General features: G+C 38.8%; 1 protein-coding gene across 1 annotated transcript in view; it reads right to left on the bottom strand.

The window, feature by feature from the left end:
* PPIP5K2 (diphosphoinositol pentakisphosphate kinase 2) overlaps positions 1–19,384 on the bottom strand; it is a 67,251-nt gene that overhangs the window by 17,687 nt on the left and 30,180 nt on the right. The window contains exons 8-21 of the mRNA XM_064140914.1: positions 18,122–18,283; positions 16,968–17,089; positions 15,455–15,556; positions 14,811–14,897; positions 12,760–12,835; positions 12,564–12,673; positions 11,485–11,570; positions 10,595–10,720; positions 10,388–10,509; positions 7,285–7,467; positions 5,061–5,202; positions 3,797–4,020; positions 1,038–1,165; positions 734–848 (exon numbers count right to left, since the gene is read on the bottom strand). Coding sequence (XP_063996984.1) covers positions 734–848; positions 1,038–1,165; positions 3,797–4,020; positions 5,061–5,202; positions 7,285–7,467; positions 10,388–10,509; positions 10,595–10,720; positions 11,485–11,570; positions 12,564–12,673; positions 12,760–12,835; positions 14,811–14,897; positions 15,455–15,556; positions 16,968–17,089; positions 18,122–18,283 — 1,785 coding nt within the window. The remainder of the gene's footprint in view (positions 1–733; positions 849–1,037; positions 1,166–3,796; positions 4,021–5,060; positions 5,203–7,284; positions 7,468–10,387; positions 10,510–10,594; positions 10,721–11,484; positions 11,571–12,563; positions 12,674–12,759; positions 12,836–14,810; positions 14,898–15,454; positions 15,557–16,967; positions 17,090–18,121; positions 18,284–19,384) is intronic.

Here is a 19,384-nt window from a genome sequence, read left to right as displayed (position 1 = left end):
AGGAAGTGCTTCCAAAGATCCAACCTAACTGTCCCCTGATGCAGCTTAAGACCATGCCCTATTGTCCTGTCACCAGTTGTCTGGGAGAAGAGTCTGACCCCCACTTGACTACGACTTCCTTTTAGGTAGTTGCAGAGAGAGATAAGGTCCCTCTAAGTTTCTTCTCCAGGCTAAACACCCCCAGCTCCCTCAGCCTCTTCTCATAAGACTTTCTCTCCAGCCACCTCACCAGTCTCATCACTCTCCTCTGGACCAGCTCCAGCATCTTGATATCCTTCTTGAAGTGAAGAGGTTCAGAGCTGCACACAGTACTCCAGGTGAAGCCTCATCAGTGATGAGTACAGGGGCAGAATTACATCCCTAGTCCTGCTGGCCACATTATTCCTGATACAGGCCAAGATGCCATTGGCCTTCTGCACCACCTGGGCACACTGCTGGCTCATGTTCAGATAAATATTTACCATTTTTCATGCTATAAAAAGACTGTAAGATATACAACAGAACACACCGATGGAACTCAGCACTACTTTAAAGAGCATGCTGATTTCCACCAACGCAATTTGAAATACATCTCTGCACCTACAGTAGGAAATTAAATGTTTGAAAAAGTGCAATGAATTTTAAAGCCGCTTCAGGAAAGTAAGCTTTCAGCTGGCAAAACTTTAGTAAGATTGAGTACTTTAAGTTCATCTAAAAAATACCAGGGATTTAAAAGAAAATGTGTTTAACTCACATCACATAAGGCACCGTAACGGAGGGTGGATAACAGGGAGTGGACGTGACTCTCGCTGGTGAAATACAGCCGTGTCCGAACGTGGCGTTCAGGGGACATAACGCCCCTGGAGTAACTTCAAACAAATAACACAAAGATCTTACTAGGCCATAATGAGATGTGTGTCCATTTTAGAAACAGCTGTCAATAAATAAACGAATCATACTTTTCAAACCACTATGAGCTGATATTTCAAATCTGAAACCTATGCAGTATCTCCATTAGGCTTTATGGAAGTGAATGGAACCATGTAAAAAAGACTTACAGAGGGTGAAGTTTATTTACAGTGTCATCATCTTGAGTTCTCTGAAGGTCAGAACGGATTTTTCTAACCAGAGGAGTGCAGTAACCTTTGGCAATCTCTAGTTTCTCAGCCTTTGAAATACCATATTCCTGCACAAGAAGAAACTGACTTTTAAAATTCAGTCAAAGATTACAATGCCTTCTAATTGGTTGATACATATTAAAACAAACTAGCCATCTATTACTGTGATCTGACTACAAATTCTTCTGTTTAATATGTTTTATTATATTACTTATACCTCTTCAAGCAGTAAACTGTTTTCCTTTTTGCTGTTTGATTTGGCACAGAGAAACAGTTTTTCATTCAGCAGTTACACCACAAAAGCAGATTCACATTCTGGTATGATGAAGTCCTTTATCTTAAGCAGAACATCTCAGGAATCTACCCCCAGCCTGCCCTAGATGCAGATATTTCCTCTCACCTGATTTCAAACAAATTTTCTATTTGTTGAAAACAGAGAGTAAAGAGACACAGGTGCATTACCTATTTAATATGCTTATCTTAGTCCACAGCAAACCATCCCACAGGAGATCCCTTTCCCTCAAGTAAAACTGAAAATGGTAATTAAATACAACAAATATTTTATCTGTTAGAGCAGCTATGATATTTAAAAACATGCTCCAGAATCATCACTCTTCATGCTGTATGTCAAATGAAGATGCTCTCATCTTTATGATGGATCACCTGCTTACCCTAGAAAGCAATGTGAGCACTTTCCCTTCACATTACACAACCTTACGAAGTTTTCTTTGTTTTAATTCCTTCAGCATGTATCCTCTTGTTAACCTAATCTTCTCTTACAGTATTCAAAACTGAAGATTGACAGGCCTGTGCAACACAACACAGTACTGTCATTGTCCTCCTTGCTCTCAGGGAATTCGAGGACAGAAAGACATTCCCTCACTTGCTGCATACACTACAGGTGGTAAATCACAAGAGTGCTCTGTACCTGTATAGAATAGAAGTGTTCATAGAATCAAGCAGGTTGGAAGAGACCTCCAACACCATCCACTCCAACCTAGCACCCAGTCCTGTCCAATCAACAGGCCACAACAACCCCATGCAGAGATACAGGCTGGGGTCGGAGTGGCTGGAGAGCAGCCAGACAGAGAGGGATCTGGGGGTACTGATTGATACCCGCCTGAACATGAGCCAGCAGTGTGCCCAGGTGGCCAAGAGAGCCAGTGGCATCCTGGCTTGTATCAGGAGTGGTGTGGTCAGCAGGAGCAGGGAGGTCATTCTGCCCCTGTACTCTGCACTGGTCAGACCACACCTCGAGTACTGCGTTCAGTTCTGGGCCCCCCAGTTTAGGAAGGACACTGAGATGCTTGAGCGTGTCCAGAGAAGGGCGACGAGGCTGGTGAGAGGCCTTGAGCACAAGCCCTACGAGGAGAGGCTTAGGGAGCTGGGGTTGTTTAGCCTGGAGAAGAGGAGGCTCAGGGGTGACCTTATTGCTGTCTACAACTACCTGAGGGGTGGTTGTGGCCAGGAGGAGGTTGCTCTCTTCTCTCAGGTGGCCAGCTCCAGAACAAGAGGACACAGCCTCAGGCTGCGCCAGGGGAAATTTCGGCTCGAGGTGAGGAGAAAGTTCTTCACTGAGAGAGTCATTAGGCACTGGAATGGGCTGCCTGGGGAGGTGGTGGAGTCGTCGTCCCTGGGGCAGTTCAAGGCAAGGTTGGATGTGGCACTTGGTGCCATGGTCTAGCCTTGGGCACTGTGGTAAAGGGTTGGACTTGATGATCTGTGAGGTCTCTTCCAACCTTGGTGATACTGTGATACTGTGATACTGTGATACTGTAACTAGACCATGGCACTAGGTACTTCGTCCAGTTGTTTCTTGAAGACCTCCAGGGACAATGACTCCACCACCTCCCTGGGCAGCCCATTCCAATGCCAATCACTCTCTCTGCCAACAACTTCCTCCTAACATCCAGCTTATACTTCCCTCGGCACAACTTGAGACTGTGTCCCCTTGTTCTATTGCTGGTTGCCCGGCAGAGGAGACCAACCCCCAGATGGCTACAACCTCTCTTCAGGTAGTTGTAAGACGGCATTGAGGTCATCCCTGAGCCTCCTGCAGCAACGTCTGGGGAAAACTTTAGTCTGTTTTGTCCTGTTACTGCAAAGCACTTACATGTCCTGCAGCCTCCAATATATAACAGCTAGTCTGAGCTTAAAAGCCAGTGATATATGAAATTAAATTGTCTGCTTCTGGCCTGAAATTCCATGAAACTTAATATGTACATTTTTATCAGGGAATGTTAGCATTCTGAAGCAGCAGAAAGTTATTTTGAAATTTAAATTGCTTAAGATAAGTGTGATTAAGATTAGCTGTGGCATTTGCAAAGGGTCTGAAAATGAAATCTCTAAAAGCAGGAAGAAAGAAATTACATGCAATTTTAGAATAAACAAGTGTTCACAGAGACTCCATTTAAATGATCTATAAAGAACAACTGAGATCAATCACTTTAATATTCAATACGCAAAGAAAGCAGACATGGCCACAGCTTACACTGTTAGAAGAACTACCTTTGAACATAATAAATTATGAATCATTTTTTTTCTTACCAAAATTATCACCAGAAAATAAGAGGTGACATTAAAAGTTTCCATTGCAGCGAAACACAAGAACCTTCAACAGAAAAGACTGAGTAGTTCACAAAAATTGAAGAAGTATTTATTGCATGACTTATTCTATTTTAATAACTGAAAATGCTTACCTGCGGGATCACAATGTCAGCTAAAGCCTTGGAAAGCCTGTATAATTCCATCGTGTTTTCTAATTTTAGGGAGCCATTGTGCTGCACATCATATTTTATACAGTCATAAATATCAGGAATTTTGCTAATATCGTATCTTCCATTTTTTGTTTTAAAGTCCTTTTCCAGCTTGGCCCACCTGCGCAGCATCAGTTCTAGTGTTTCACTGTGGTACAGCTGAATATCTAGGTGGACACATACATTACATTAGTAATCAAGGTCAAGTAACAAAAGGAAAATGTTAATCACCTGCTAGTAATCGTTGAATACAGAGGAATAAAAGGGATCAAGTGAGTAAACTGCATTACTTCCAATAACTGAAAACAAATGTGCATACACAGGCATCTCAGCTGTGTAGCTAGTATCAAGACAGTAGAAAGCTCTGCAGCAGAAACGCACCACTTGTCATTTAAGCAAATCTCCAGCACCAAGAATGAAGTGCCCTTCAGCACAGATCATGTGTAAAAAGGAGCAACAACAAAAAAAGTCAAAATAAAATTCTATGAGGGAGGAAGAGGAACAGGACAACAACCCTGTTTTAGAACTGACCACACATCTCATCTGTCCCTCTCTCCTGCATGTGTCAACATCAAGAGACTAGCAAAGAGGAAGGACTATCCCCATCTCAGGACAAGATATTAGATCAAATAGACAAAATCCACTGATACTGCTTACAGGGGACCCTTGTACTGCTCATCCTCTGAACAGAAGCTGTTTGAATACTAAACACTTTGGAACACTGATAGCAAGCAAATTCCCCAGGATGTATATAGTACCAGAGATGCTCTGTGGTCATTTCCAGCTCTCGTTTTCCTGCATCACTGGCTAACTACCATTAAGTATAATTTTATGCAGTACTAGTCACATCACACAGAAAGCAACTGACTCTCAGCAAAGATACTTAAACACAAAAATGTACCCATGTAACTTGGCTTAGTACCATCTGCTTTCCCTGCTGCTTTTGTTGAGTTTCAAATAATTAAGCAATCTCTGCAAAATGTGAGGACTCGTCTGAGCAGCCCAAACAGCCATAACTTGCAATAACACCACGTGTCACTGCTGTGTTTTACTTCAGAATTATGCATATGCGACCAGACTGTGAAAATTCCTTACCTACTGTTGATTAAAGTTCTGCTAAAAGTGAGTTTATTGTCAAAACATGTTACAGTTCTCTTTCAGACGTAAACAAGATGAACATTTTTGTAGTTGGATTTAGTTTAAGTACCTGCAGACTTTGGATCTTCCATTCTTTGCCTGATCTGAGAAGTCAAGCTCTGGATCAAGGAATAGACCTTATCACATGTCTTTACAGGATTTTTAATAATCTGCATGGATTTTATCAATGAGATGCTTCCAGATGGAGTCAGCTGCAATTTGAGATAAAAATAAAATTATCTAGACAAACTGACTGGGGTTTGAAAGAACTGGGGCGATAAGATGGAATATATAAAAAGATTCCAAGCACTGGAGAAAAAGCGTTCAAGCAGGCTGCTATTACTTTTTGAAGTAATAGCATTTCTCAATTAGCTATTCCTTTTGAGGCATTAATAGATCAAAAGATAAAACTCTTATTGTTCAAAGACACAAAAAAATGGAAAGACATTTAAAACAGCATTTGTACTTAGCAACTTTCTGTAACTTTGAGTAACTACTGTGCTCAAAAGTTTATAAACATTTCTGTAAAAAAGGTTACTGTTAGACTGTGTGCCTCACAAAACTGTTTGTTTGTTCTATAAAATATGCCCCTGTCCATAACGGGAAGTACCAGACTTGCAATAGTAACCCATACCTGAAAAAAAAAAGTTTATCTCTTCTTGATTTAGGTTTTTAGTTCTATAGGATTACTGAACAAAAACACACACAAACAGCCAAGAAAAAAAAACCCAACCCTTAAATGTAGATATATCAAGAATACACAAGATGTCCTTCAGAGCTGAGTTAATTACAGAAACTGCAGGAGCTACAACTTATGCCACCGAGTGTCACTAAAACAATACAACCAATATCCACGTGAGGCTTAACCTCATTTCATCACAAAAGTCTGCATAACCCAAAGTAAGCACACAATGACAATAAAAAAATAAAAAGAGAAAAGAATAATTTATATACCTAACAGACATCATATTGGCCCTTTCCCCTCTCTTCTTCAAATGTACAGAATAATTTGGAAACATAAGACTTCTACCTCCTTCCTAAGGGCAGTTCCCAACTTCCAATTATGGCCAAGTAAATCAGAAAGATTCCTGCTATGGTGTAGAACAAAACTTTTACTGTTTTTCCAAATCACAAGTAAGTCAATCCCAAAAGTTATAATCACTTTATAATCCCAAAGGGTAGTTGTAGTAGTAGACTGTCTTAGAAGAGTGTGGTTTCTTAAGTTTTAGCCACATTTCAAATCCTTTTTGCTATATCTATATAGCAAAAAGAAAACCAGGAGGGGAAATATGGATTATGGATTAAAAAAGGGGGAAGGTGGAAATACATATTCATAGAATCATAGAATCAACCAGGTTGGAAGAGATCTCCAAGATCATCCAGTCCAACCTAGCACCCAGCCCTGTCCAATCAACTAGACCATGGCACAAAGTGCCCCATCTAGTCTTTATATAAATAAATCCTTCATACCTTGCATCCTCTTACTTCATCTAATAAATATACAATCAATCCTCCAGATTTTTTATCCTCTCATTTTAACCACTGCTCAATGAATTGAATGATACTTTTAATCTACATTTTTAAGCAAATTCACATGGAGCATACTGGCAGTATACCGGCAGTATGTCAGTAATTTGCTCTCACTGTCTGTTAGAAAACAGTTTAGCCTTAAACTTCATTTGAGGACTTGTATTTAGCTGTTATACCAGACAGCCAACTGAAAGGGAAAGAAGTTTCTTAACAGTAACAAATATTACTTATATTTAATCCAGGAACAATCACTGTGTTTTCTACTAAGTTAGCATTAACTACATTAACATGCACTAATTTGGCATGTTAATAAGTCATTTCCTTTCACTGATTACAAAGTATTCTGTTTTTTGCCATCTCTGTACTCTTTTGAGTATATTGTAGCAGATAAATATTGAAACAACTGCAGCAGGCAGGCAACATATCTTGTAATACCACACACCGTCAAAGTAAAGATTACAGAAAGGGTGAACAATATAGTTTATTTTCTAAAATAATCAAAATATTTTTAATGAAACAGTGAAAAAGACTCATGAAAGAAGTTCCTACCTACTCCTATTTAAAAGTTTGTAGCTGTTCTGATTACTCAAACTGGAATACATCTCAGAATATCTAATTGCACAATCTGTACAGCTTCCTTCGTAGTTTAAACTCTTTGCAAGGACACAGATAGTTTTTCAAAACAGGTAAAAATCACTGCTTCTTACCTCTACGTAAGAACTTGTGTAACTATGTAATTAACAGAAAACTAATCAGATGCTAACCTTATCGTAGTCATCAGCAGTGAATTCTCTGTCCCTCTGCAGAATTTCGTGGAGCCTTGCTTTAACACGATGCTGACAGCTGCTTAAAGAATCACTGTCACTGTCCAACAGACCATTCATGTTAGCACTTTTCACCATTTGGACAAGAATAGGAGTCAGCTCTCCCTCTAAGGCCAGGAGTCCCTGAAACAAAAAATGCAATTAATTGAGCAAACAGATAAAGATGAGACTATAAGAGTATCTTAAACATACCCAAAATGCTAATTTAACTTCCAGATTGTACCATCTGCCTATGGGTTAGGTAAACAGACATGGCAGTCAATGCAGATAATGACTCTGTCTCGGTATGCATGACTGCTACAGCTGGTGCAACCGTAACATGTCATAGAACATGTTTCACATCATCAGCTAATATGACTCCAACATCTTGGTAGTGCAAATATTGCTTCTGAGACACCACAGCTATTGTCTTGGGTTGCACAGAGCCCTGAGGCTGTAAGCATGTCTCCCTGACTTGTGAGGGATATGCTCTGCAGAAGGCACTGAGTTACCAAATGGTAGTTAAGGGAAGAGTTTAGCAAATCAAACAGCATCTGGGAGGATAAACAGAAGATATGTAGGGTCTTTGCCAGGACTCCACAGAGGCAAAAGCCCAAACCCTATGTGGTACAGAAGGACAATAAAAATTCACATTTAAACAAGGGGTGAATGGAGACTGCCGAAATGGAGACAGCTGCAAACCTTCGTTTCTTTTCTGACAACAGAAGATCTTTTGACAAGGAAAGAAACATATTTTTTATTTCTCAAGCCTGCTCCCTAAAGAGAAAGCAGGACAGACAGATAAAATACTTCTGCACCAACACATGCAGCATGGAAACATACAGGAGAAAAAATTAGTCTTACCACTAGCAGACTTGTAAGTTCATTCATATTACAGAGATGTGGTGGATCAGTTCACATGAACTGAATTTTGCTATAGCTAAATACAGGGCCATTTGGAAGCCAGGAAGATAAGGAGCCAGAGTTAAGCTCTATATAAAGCAGTAGCTTCAACATTGGGACCTTTGCTTCTAAACCAGCAACAAGCAAAATGTTAGAGGCTGGAAAGAACCTGGAAAGATCATCTAGTCCAATCGCCCTGCCAGAGCAGGATCACCACCAGATCACACAGGAACGTGTCCAGGCAGGTTTTGCGTAACTACAGAGAAGGAGACTCCCAAACCTCTGTGGGCAGCCTGTTCCAGTGTTCTGTCACCCTCATTGTGAAAACATTTTCCTCATGGTGAAAGGCCTGGAACACAAACTCTATGAGGAGAGGCTGAGGGAGCTGGGGGTGTGCAGCCTGGAGAAGAGGAGGCTCAGGGGTGACCTCATTGCTGTCTACAACTATCTGATGGGAGGCTGTAGCCAGGTGGCAGTTGGTCTCTTCTCCCAGACAACCAGCAATAGAACAAGGGCACAGTCTCAAGTTGTACCAGGGGAAGTACAGGCTGGATGTCAGGAGGAAGTTCTTCCCAGAGTGACTGGCATTGGAATGGGCTGTGCAGGGAGGTGGTGGAGGCACCGTCCCTACAGATGTTCAAGAAAAGCCTGTATGAGGCACTTAGTGCCATGGGCTAGTTGACTGGATAGGGCTGGGTGCTAGGTTGGACTGGATGATCTTGGAGGTCTCTTCCAACCTGGTTGATTCGTTGATTCTATGATTCTATGTTTACACAGAAGTTCCTGTGCCTCAGCTTCCACCCAATTGTCCTTGTCCTATCACTGGGCATCACCAAGCAAAGCCTGGCTCCATCCTCCTCGCACTCACCCTTTACGTATTTATAAACACAAACAGGAGTCTCCTCCTCTCCAAACTACAGAGCCCCAGCTCCCTCAGACTTTCCTTGTGAGGAAGATGTTCCACTCCATCATCTTTGTGGCTTTGCGCTAGACTCTCAAGCAGTTCCATGCCCCTCTTGAACTGAGTGGCTCAGAACTGGACACAACAGTCCAGATGCAGCCTCACCAGGGCAGAGTAGAGAGGGAGGAGAACCTTTCTTAACCTACTAAGAGCCCTTCTAATACACTCCAGAATGGCACTGGTCTTCTTGGCCACAAGAGAACACGGCTGGCTAATTGTCACCTTCCACCCATCCACTAGGACCCCCAAAACCTTTTCCCCTTCACTGCTCTCCAACCTATACTAATAGAGTCCCCAGCCTATAATGATACCTGGGGTTGATCTTTCCCAGATGCACATGACCTTGATACATTTCATTCAGTATCTCCCCGCCCAGCTCTCGGTTTGTCTAAGTATGGCTGAATGGCAGCACAACCCTCTGGTGTGACAGCCATTCCATCTACTTCTGTGACATCAGCAAACTTGCTGCCAGTGCACTCTTTGCCCTCATCCAGGTCGCTGATTAACATATTGAACAGAGCCAGTCCCAGTACTGACCTGTGAGGGACTCCACTGGTTACAGGCCTCCAACTGGACTCTATCCCATTGACCACAACTCTCTGACTTCTTCCCTTCAACCAGTTCCCAATCCACCTCACTAACTGATCACCCAGACCACACTGCCTCAGCTTAGCCAGAAGGATGCTGTGAGAGACAGTGTCAAATGCTTTACTGAAATCAAGATAAACCACATCCACTGCTCTACCAGCACCTGTCCACCTGGTTATGCCCTCATAAAAGGGTATGGCGTTGCTCAAACAGGACTTCTCCTTGGTAAAACCATGCTGACTGCTCCTAATGACCCTTTTGTCCTTGATAAACCTAAGGACAGCACCAAGGATAAGTTGTGCTGTTACCCTTCTGGGGTAACAGGGATGACAGGCCTGCAGTTACCTGGGTTTTCCTTCTTACCCTTTTTGAAAACTGGAGTGATGACCGGAGTGATGTATTGCTAGCATCATACAATTAAAATCTGTCTGCAACTGCTCAAGAACTTCAAATGCTTGGCACATTAATTGGACATTTTTTCACACTACACCAAATCCTCTTCAAACACACATTTTTTAAAATACAGCAGGCTCCAATAAACCACAAATCTTCCTCTCCTCTAGTCTTTGAAATAAACCCCCAAACTTAAGAATTTTTAAATCGACACTGTACCTTTGCAAAAGCTGCTGCAGTCATCTGAACTCGTCCCTCATCGGAAGCGTAGATTTTGAGATCATGTCGGTAAGTGCTATGTAGTCTAAGTAAACCACAACCAGGAAATCCGGCATAATCTCCTAAAAGCAAGCATTTTGGTCAAACTCTTTTTTGCACTTTATTATATAGAATTATTCCTTACAATACATTTATTTATTTTTTTACCTTGTCCACCTGGATACATACACCTGAAAGCCCTTCCAAGCTCCTCTGCTTGAACCCTGCCTGCAGGGGTCAATTCTCCTCCCCATTTTAGAACCAGAAGCAGGGATGGCTCATTTCTTCTGTTATCTAATTGTACAGAATGAGAGAAGAGTTTAGTAGCCTAGTATGTTCTAAATATGGGGTCTTTTGGGGGAATGTCAACAATATTTACACTACATATGGCTTCAAAAAATTCTTTCAACATTATGCATCATAGAATTCTATGATTCTATACATATGGCTTCAAAGGATTCCTTCAACATTATGACTCATAGAATTCTATGATTCTATACATATGGCTTCAAAGGATTCCTTCAACATTATGAATTGTTAATAGCATTCTAATATGAAGAAAATATTTAACTAGAAAACTAAATCGGCCTTTAATCAGAGTAGTTAAATCACAAAGAAAAGATAAGTGAAAAACATTTAGCATGAAGTCTGAAGCAAGAAGTCAATCAAGACAGAAAAATTAAAACAAATTGTATGCTAAATATCCTACTGTTATTTCATTCAATGACCATGGGCTAGGGACAAGAAAAGCTTATGAAAGTTTTAAAGATAGCAGTAAATGTTGAACGAGATTTTCTAGTCTTAACACTGTAGTAGACCACTGAAGCTTCTTTTTACCTACCATTTTGTTACAAGAAGGCAGTGTCAGAACAAAAATTTACTAGAAAATTTTAGGTGCACAATTAGGCAGATTAAGAGACTCTGAACACATGCCAACAACACAAACAGAGGTTTGAAACAACATAGTCCTTGTCCTTAATATCAAGATATCATACCACGAGTCTGTGAATATTTAAATGCACATTATTAACTGATTAGGTGCAAAAGTAATACAATACCTTCCTCTTCACTGGATGTCTTTGGGCAACCATGTGGAAGATATGTTAACTGAACTTTGCGATTTATACCTGAAAAATGCCCATACCTGAAGCAGAGCAGAGGAAAGTGAGAGGGGAAAAGACAGAGAAACAACTCAGATGTTCTCCTCCAAACCTGCTACACTTCTGCAACAGCATACACTATTGATGTTGGTCAATCACTACTGATTTGTTTACAACAAACCTAATTTGTGAGCACAGAACTGGCTACAGAAATGTCAACCCCTCCACAATGAAACATCTAAAAATACTATGTACTTTTTCTGTTTTTTCACAACTAGAAAAACTACTTTAAAATGTATTTGAAAAAATAAACCTAAAAAACCACAAACAACCCAAACCATTAGCAATAGTAATTTTATCAATTTACAGCCACTATAACAGTAGCTATCAGTACCCAGAGTTTGAGTTGGCAGTGTAGATGGCTATTATTTTGCTAGTCAATTAAGTTCTCAAGGAGAACAACTGTCATAGATTTCAATTACTGTCTTTGCCTCGGCTTTTTAAAATTAAAGTTATCTGCTATCATTTAGAGTTCTGAGACCCTTGATCTTTAACAAATCTTGAAGCATTAGAATTGGGTTTTTTTAATTTTTAGCTATTTCAGGGTCAATATACAAAGCCTTATTTCGAATCCTCCAAAGCAGACAGCACACACAATGAAAGTTCTTACTGGCTCCACCTGACTCCACTGTGTCACGTACTTTAAGAAGCAGACGCTCAAATACTTTCATTTTAAAAACATGCAAGAGGATGCAATTTGATATAAAAGAGAGTAACTGTTTAAATGTAAAAAATATACTATGACACTAGGAAAAGCACTAAGTTTGATTAAAAAGATTAAAAGAAAAACCAAAGAGATGATCGAGTTCTCCTTTATAATGCCAAACACAACATTCTTTCTCTTGAAGACCCTTGCGCTTGAATTAATGTATCATTACATATCTGAAAATCATTGCAATCCAAGCAGTAACAGCTCAAACAAGTCAAAACAGCAGAGAGGACTTTGGTGATAAGAAGCCTGAAAATCAGACACTTACATTTCTAATACAGTCTTCAGCTGTTCAAGTTTTGCTTTACTTTCTTCAATTTCAGAATCATTGTTTTGCCCAAGTTCTACAAGAAGTTGCCTTGCTATATCAAGAACTTCCTGAGTTAACAGAAACATAGGATACATTTAAATAGGAATCCTCTATTTAGGAAACACCACACCAAGAAAAATAAAGACAAACTTGCCTGCAACTGTTTTGGTTTTTTCAGTTTTAGTTTTCCAGATTTATACCCATCACATTTTTCAAAGAGATCAAAAAACCTTGAAGAGAAAGAACACTGATTAGAAACAACATTAACACATTAAAATATTACTAGACCAAGTGTCTTTCAAACTTAAAGTAGTCTGAAATTAGCACCTTTACACTGTTTTAAAAGCATGTTAAAATCTACACTAGAGGTCAAGGCAACCTTTATTCAAATCCCAATTTCACAAGAAAGTCTTTGCAGTAGTTTAAGGCTTACTGGAATATTCTAATAAGAGAAACTGGTACTTTCCTAAAAGTTCGATGCAGAATCTAAATGAGCAAAACACTTGCTGTTAAAGAAAAATAATGATAAAGTCTATATCATTCATTGGCTTGCTAAGAGATAAGCCAGTATATAAGCAATTCTTTCTTCCTGGCTTTTGGGCGCTGCATCCGTTCACTGTTCCTTTGCTTTTCTCCCTAATTCCTCCACTAACCTTGGCTGACTAAGTAACATGTGAGCTTTGCTGGTTGTTTTCTATCCAGGGAGAGAGAGAGGGTGGCATTGACCCCTTCTGGGCATTTTGTTTGTCTGGGGGGGAAAGACTGGATTTCTGTATTATTTGTAAATTGCATATAATTGTAAATAGACATAAATATATTGTGTATATATGTTTGTAAGTTTAGCTTTGCTGTAAATAAAGCTTCACCTTACTTTCAAGCCATCTGAGCTGAATTTATTGGGGGGAAGGGAGAAGTTCCCGACCCACCACAATCTTCAACACATTAGAGGATTAGGAGCATTGGAAATATTCTCTCTTACTGACTTGTTGTTAAAAAAAAAAGAAAAACATTCTATATATAAAATGACATAAAATTCAATTATACATCTGTAACAAGTCTTGATCTTTAAGAATTACCCTGAACAGAACCAGGGAACAAAAATACCACATGAACAGCCCCACACTTCTACAGCATTTATCTCTGAAGGGAAGAATGTAGTACCAAAACAAGTAATTACTTGCCACTGAACTGCACCTAATTTTAGTCCAGTTAGGTAAGGCACTTTATGAACACTAACATAAAGATGGTATCTATCAGAAATTCAGAATCATCAAAGTTTTATGAAATTAAAAGATGAAAAGGTGCTGCAGTAAGATGACAGCTCAGACAAGAAAATGGGTAAAAAGGGAAAGGCAAAACTCATGGTCAAATGGTCAACCAGAAATATTCTCTGATGCATTATTCTGGATAAAGGCTTCTACAGAGACAAGTGGATTTCCATTAAGATGAAGCAAGATGCTTCACAAGGCACAGCACGTGAAGGAAAAGTCTGCACAAGTAATGTGACAGTCTGTGATGGTTTGGGGGTTACCCCGCCCCCCCACACTTTTGAATTTGCCCCAGCTAACTCAGACGGACCCTGGGAATATAGATGAAGCAATTTATTTACAGCTAGCAGAATTTACAAGCAGCTATTTACAATATATACAGTTATATACAATTATATACAGAAATATACAAAGGATAAACAGTATAAAAGCACAACTCCCCTCCCAGAAACCTAAGTCCCCAGGAGGGGCTTTTAAACCACCCCAACACCTCCCCCGGCCCTCTCAACCTTACCCCAGTTCTCAGGAAGAAAAGAGGTGCAGCCAAGAGGTTAGGGAGCAAGGTTAGTAGGAGCAGGGTTAATGAGATGTGACCAGGTCTAAGGCAAAAGCAAGAGTGAGAAACAAAATGGAGAATGTTTTCTTCTTCCCAGAGTTCTCAGCATGACTGTGAGAGAAGTTGACATCAATTGTTTTTCATTTCACTGCCTGTTATCTAGTTCTGTTACCAAAACATTCCAGCTTGCTTCAAACTAGCACACAGTCTTATCAGACAGAGGACCATACCTGTTAAACAGATTGGTTAGATGTAAAACAAACAAAAAACCCAAACCACACTTGTGCGATGCAGTTCTTATTCAAGTCATTGCTTTCCCATCATCGAGAAGTGAGCCCTGGTCTAAACCATCCAAACTAATTTTCACCAAGTTCTACTTACTTCTGGTGTTTTACTTCCATTTTCATTTTTTGTTTTGGTGTTCGGTCCCCATGGCGTATTACAGCTATAACACACCTAAGCTCCATCCTGAAATTGCAAGGCAATTTTATTTAACAACTCTATACATGAAAGTCTTTGATTTAACATTAAATCCACCACGAATCAAGACAACTGATGAAGCTGAGGTTATCTGACATAACTACAAAAGAGATGGGAGGATATTGAAGAATATATGTTTAACCAAAAATTATTAAGGTATAAAATATTAATACTGATTTTAAGACTTGGGTAACTACAGAATATCTATTTTAAGTAGTTTTTAAAGCAATGATTTTGAGATTTATCAAATGAGAGAGCATGTGGATTAGAAGCATTTATTAAGTTGACGTTGGAACAATGATTAGCAGTGAAGTAAGCTACACGTAAAGAAACGCTACACTTGAAAATCTGCTGTTCTATACTCAGCTTGACTAAGGGTCATAAACTCTGATTGCTGGCATAGTAATTGTGATTCTTTCCTTGTTTTCATCACACAAAACAAGTGTTCATAGGCCAAAGTGGGCACCTTGTGAAGAGAAAAAAAATTCAAACAGAAGTTATATTAGACGCTCACAACAATTCAAATGTAGATACTATTTTCTTACATTGTTCCAGAGGTGGTTGGCACAATAGGAATGTCTTCAGCTTCCAAAGGAATCGACCATGGTATCTGAAACTGGGGAGCAAGTTCTCTCATTATGATATTTCTAAAAAAAAAAAGAGTTAAAAAGAAAAACAAACACTAAGTTTAAAGCATGCCTTATATAACACACAAAAATTCCAAATTAAGTGACATATTTTTATCAATGTGGTTTTAGACTACTACCAGTCATTAGTCTCTACATGAATATCTTTCTTTGAACCATATAATACAGACTACTTAAGAATTTAAAGTCAGAGTAACTGCTACAGAGACATTAGCATAATGGCCCTGGACTTGCAAAAACTTTCATTTTTGAACTTCAGCTCCTAAAAGACTCCCTTGGATACGATTTAATCTTGTCAATTTAATATTCAGACACCTGATTCCATTGTCTAGCTTAACATTCCTGATAATCAGCAAGCCATTCTCATGAGAGTGGTACCTTTAGTTTCTGTTCTAGAACTTGAAAAATAGATAAGGTCTCTGATCATAGCTACAAAATTGTAACACTGCCTTCGCCTACAGAAGGTTGTTAAATATTGCTAATATTCTGTTTCCCAAATTCAAAACTGCCACTCAGCTTAAAAGAAAGCAGTAACACAAAGGGGGAAAAAATAGTAACAGGTAGCATAATAAAGTAGCATAAGCAAAAACCTCATTTCTAAAAAGCACACAAAAAGAATCTGCTATAACTTAATACTTTAATATATTACTCCTAGGAATAAAGCATAAGGAAAATAATGTAATAGATTTTTTTCAGAGTTTAATAGCTGCAACAAGTTGAATAGAGAGAAATCAAAATAGGTCTGACAATTCACTCCAACTCATCAAAACTACAATGATTTCAGCTTAGCTCTTCCTTCATTTAATATGATCCCAGACCATGTGATAATGAATAAAGCCATGCTGTATCTCATCAGTGCAACCTTATATTGTAAAGCTAGTTTAACTGGCCAAAATAGGATCAGCCTGCTTTGAGGACAACACTTCATTCTGTATGAATCCTTGTTATGTTTTTCTTTGCTGTCAGTAGAAGAGGGAAGATACAATGACAGATGACACTTCGATGCTACATCAGTTTGGATCTACCTGTATGAAATCTGGAAAAGTCCTTTAGAAATGTACAATATTCTTCAGATCAAAGATAATGTACACTGTCAGCAAGTGTAACTGTCAAGTGGTGCCTCTCTGCTTGAAAAAAAAAAGCCTCAACTACCTTTAAAAACATAATCTGGATTACAAATTACTTCCTTCCATTAAGTGTTCAAAACCCACCCAAACTCAGATGTTTGGGGTGATTTTAAGAATAAGGAATTTACTTGGGATTTATTGATTGATTCAGACTTATTTTTCATAATTTATTGCTTCATTTAATGACTTTATATGGTATTTAATTTTAAGTAATTAATTTAGCATTAAGGAAGCAACACATAAACTACAGTCACAGATAAGAGTGAACAGGCAAAACTCCTTACCCCAGTATCTTAGCACAATCATCATAGTATTTCATGGAGTTTTTCACAAAACTGAAGCCATTCACATCACAGACATAGGACTGTCCATTAGCACGCAGCAAATCAAAGCCACAAACTGTTTGCTATTTTTAAGAATAAAAGTTCAAGTCATTGATCACTTTCCTTAGGATTCCTTATCCAAAATAAACTTTACATTTTTAACACAGCGTTAATGTGAAAATGTGATAAAAACATGTCAGATTTTATACTCAGTACTTTTTACCATTTCTACATGTCCCTAGTAGTATCAGAGCTGAAGGTCATATTCACATGCATGAACTCCTCCTTCAAGACTAACAGCATAAGCAACTATGGGCCTACAAATTCCCCACTGTGACACTGGCTTCCTTCTACACAAAATTTTTAAGGGTGGCAAGCAAGAAATGTGAAAATATTGATAAAAGTATTTTTGTCCAAATTTAAATTTGACAGGATAATTATGACATTAAAAGTATAAGATATTAGATGCTATTTCAACAGATTACTTTTACACATCTCAAAGCCCACTTTGCTGGCTGATACAGATCCAAACTCTACAAGCTCCAGAATGCCATCATCGTTACATACAGGTAATGAGACAGACCACAAGACAGTCTTTTAATAAAGACAAGTGAAAGAAGGATACAAGACTGAAGTTTTGAATGATGTTTTTTAAAACTAAACAAAAAATGTCAACTACCAAATACTCAACTAAGGACCTAGCCATGCTAGTACCAAATTAACATTTAATTTGGCCCAATGTAAAAAATAGTTAACAAAAGCTACAAAAGCAAGGCTACTGAAGCTGTTTTTTGTCAACTTAGAAATCACTAACAAAATGTGTGAACGTGTTATGCATGAAACAGATAAACTGTGAACTAGCAAAGCACAATAGCAGCACATGAATTAAGTGAACTTATGCAGCATAAGCAACACATGCAGAACTTTTCACTGTAATAAAGAACTCTTCCAAATTAAAAAAAGATGTGATGTGGAAGTCTACTGTTTCACCATCCTAGGAGTTCTGCAGCAATTATCACTGCTGGCTCTGTGCACTGAAACCTTACAGAAAGTTAATGTTATCAACACTTAATTGACACTAAATGTTTGATCAGATAGTAAAGTAATCAGCTTACTTTAAAGGCAAGGCATACTTTCCAAGCAATTAACTTCTCTCTTGCATTCAGGATGACTGGATACCTCACTTCTTTTCCTTCACTATCTCGTTCTACCTTGCCATCCAGAGCTGGAGATTTCCGGGCTTCAGCATGAGCATAGTCTGGACCTACTGTGTACACCTTTATTGAAAAACAGGAGCTCTTGATTCGTTGTAATTACATATAAGCATACATTTAGTTAAGTTTATTTCAAATGTGGGAACAACTTCAACAGAACACTCATCATTTACTGACAACGTAGGATAAAGCTATGAGACAAAACACATACTAGGAGAGCCTTGTCAGCAGCCCTCAAAAATGGGCTAACATCACTTATAAGAAAAACAAAACTCTAAGCTTTGGTAAGTAAAGAATTTACCTACACCAGACGATTGCAAATGCCTCCTGTTTTAGTCAGTTCATACAATATAGCAAGTCGGTTGAAGCTGACTGATAAAACTGACAGTATTGTTACTTAGAGAAAATCCCTGATTTTACTTTGGGGTGTTTGAAGTCCACAGGTGCACCTTGTTGACTCTACTACAAGTAGTCAAAACAGTCCCCATCCCGTGAGTCACTTGCTTCTCTCCAGATAGCAGGAAAATTTTCTTCTTGGAAACAGCCTTTATGCAGATGTCTCTGTAATCTTAGGTTAATATAAATGTTGTGCAGTACAACCATCTTTTCATGAGTATAGTTCATGAAAACATAGACAAATTCCCTGTTAAGTTACTATGAACATAAAATGGGCATTCCCTTCATACATCACCAACTGGAAAAATTTGACTGCAATTGGTAAGGGCTTTCTGTTGTAAGACTGGACTAGATCTCACACTCTCCAAACATCAACATCTTGTCTGAATATACTGGTCTCTCATGTATAATGCAGAACAGCTGTGTCACATTTTTTGTGACTGTCTTAAAACACCCAGAATTAAAACGAAGGGAAAGAAAACAATCTTTGTACATGGCTGGGTTAACACCTAATCTGTTATTGCTCTACTTTTAGTGCTCTTTAATACTACCTAATCTTTACATCTATTAAGAAAATAAATGAACAAAAATAATTACAGGTAAGTGCAATGCAGATTTCTTTGTAACCTTCAGATAGAATACCTAGGCAACTTCTGTTTACACAGGAAAGTATATGCTGCTCTGGCACTAATGCAATATAGAAAAGGAAAGACAATGCGTTTGGTAATAAGACTCCAGCATGTCATTATAACAACATAAGCCAAGCTG

Source organism: Pogoniulus pusillus, chromosome Z (genome assembly GCF_015220805.1).
Source record: "Pogoniulus pusillus isolate bPogPus1 chromosome Z, bPogPus1.pri, whole genome shotgun sequence".
Taxonomy (NCBI): Eukaryota; Metazoa; Chordata; class Aves; order Piciformes; family Lybiidae; genus Pogoniulus; species Pogoniulus pusillus.
The sequence above is the reverse complement of the archived record's forward strand: the minus strand, read 5'-3'. Positions and strand labels throughout refer to the sequence as shown.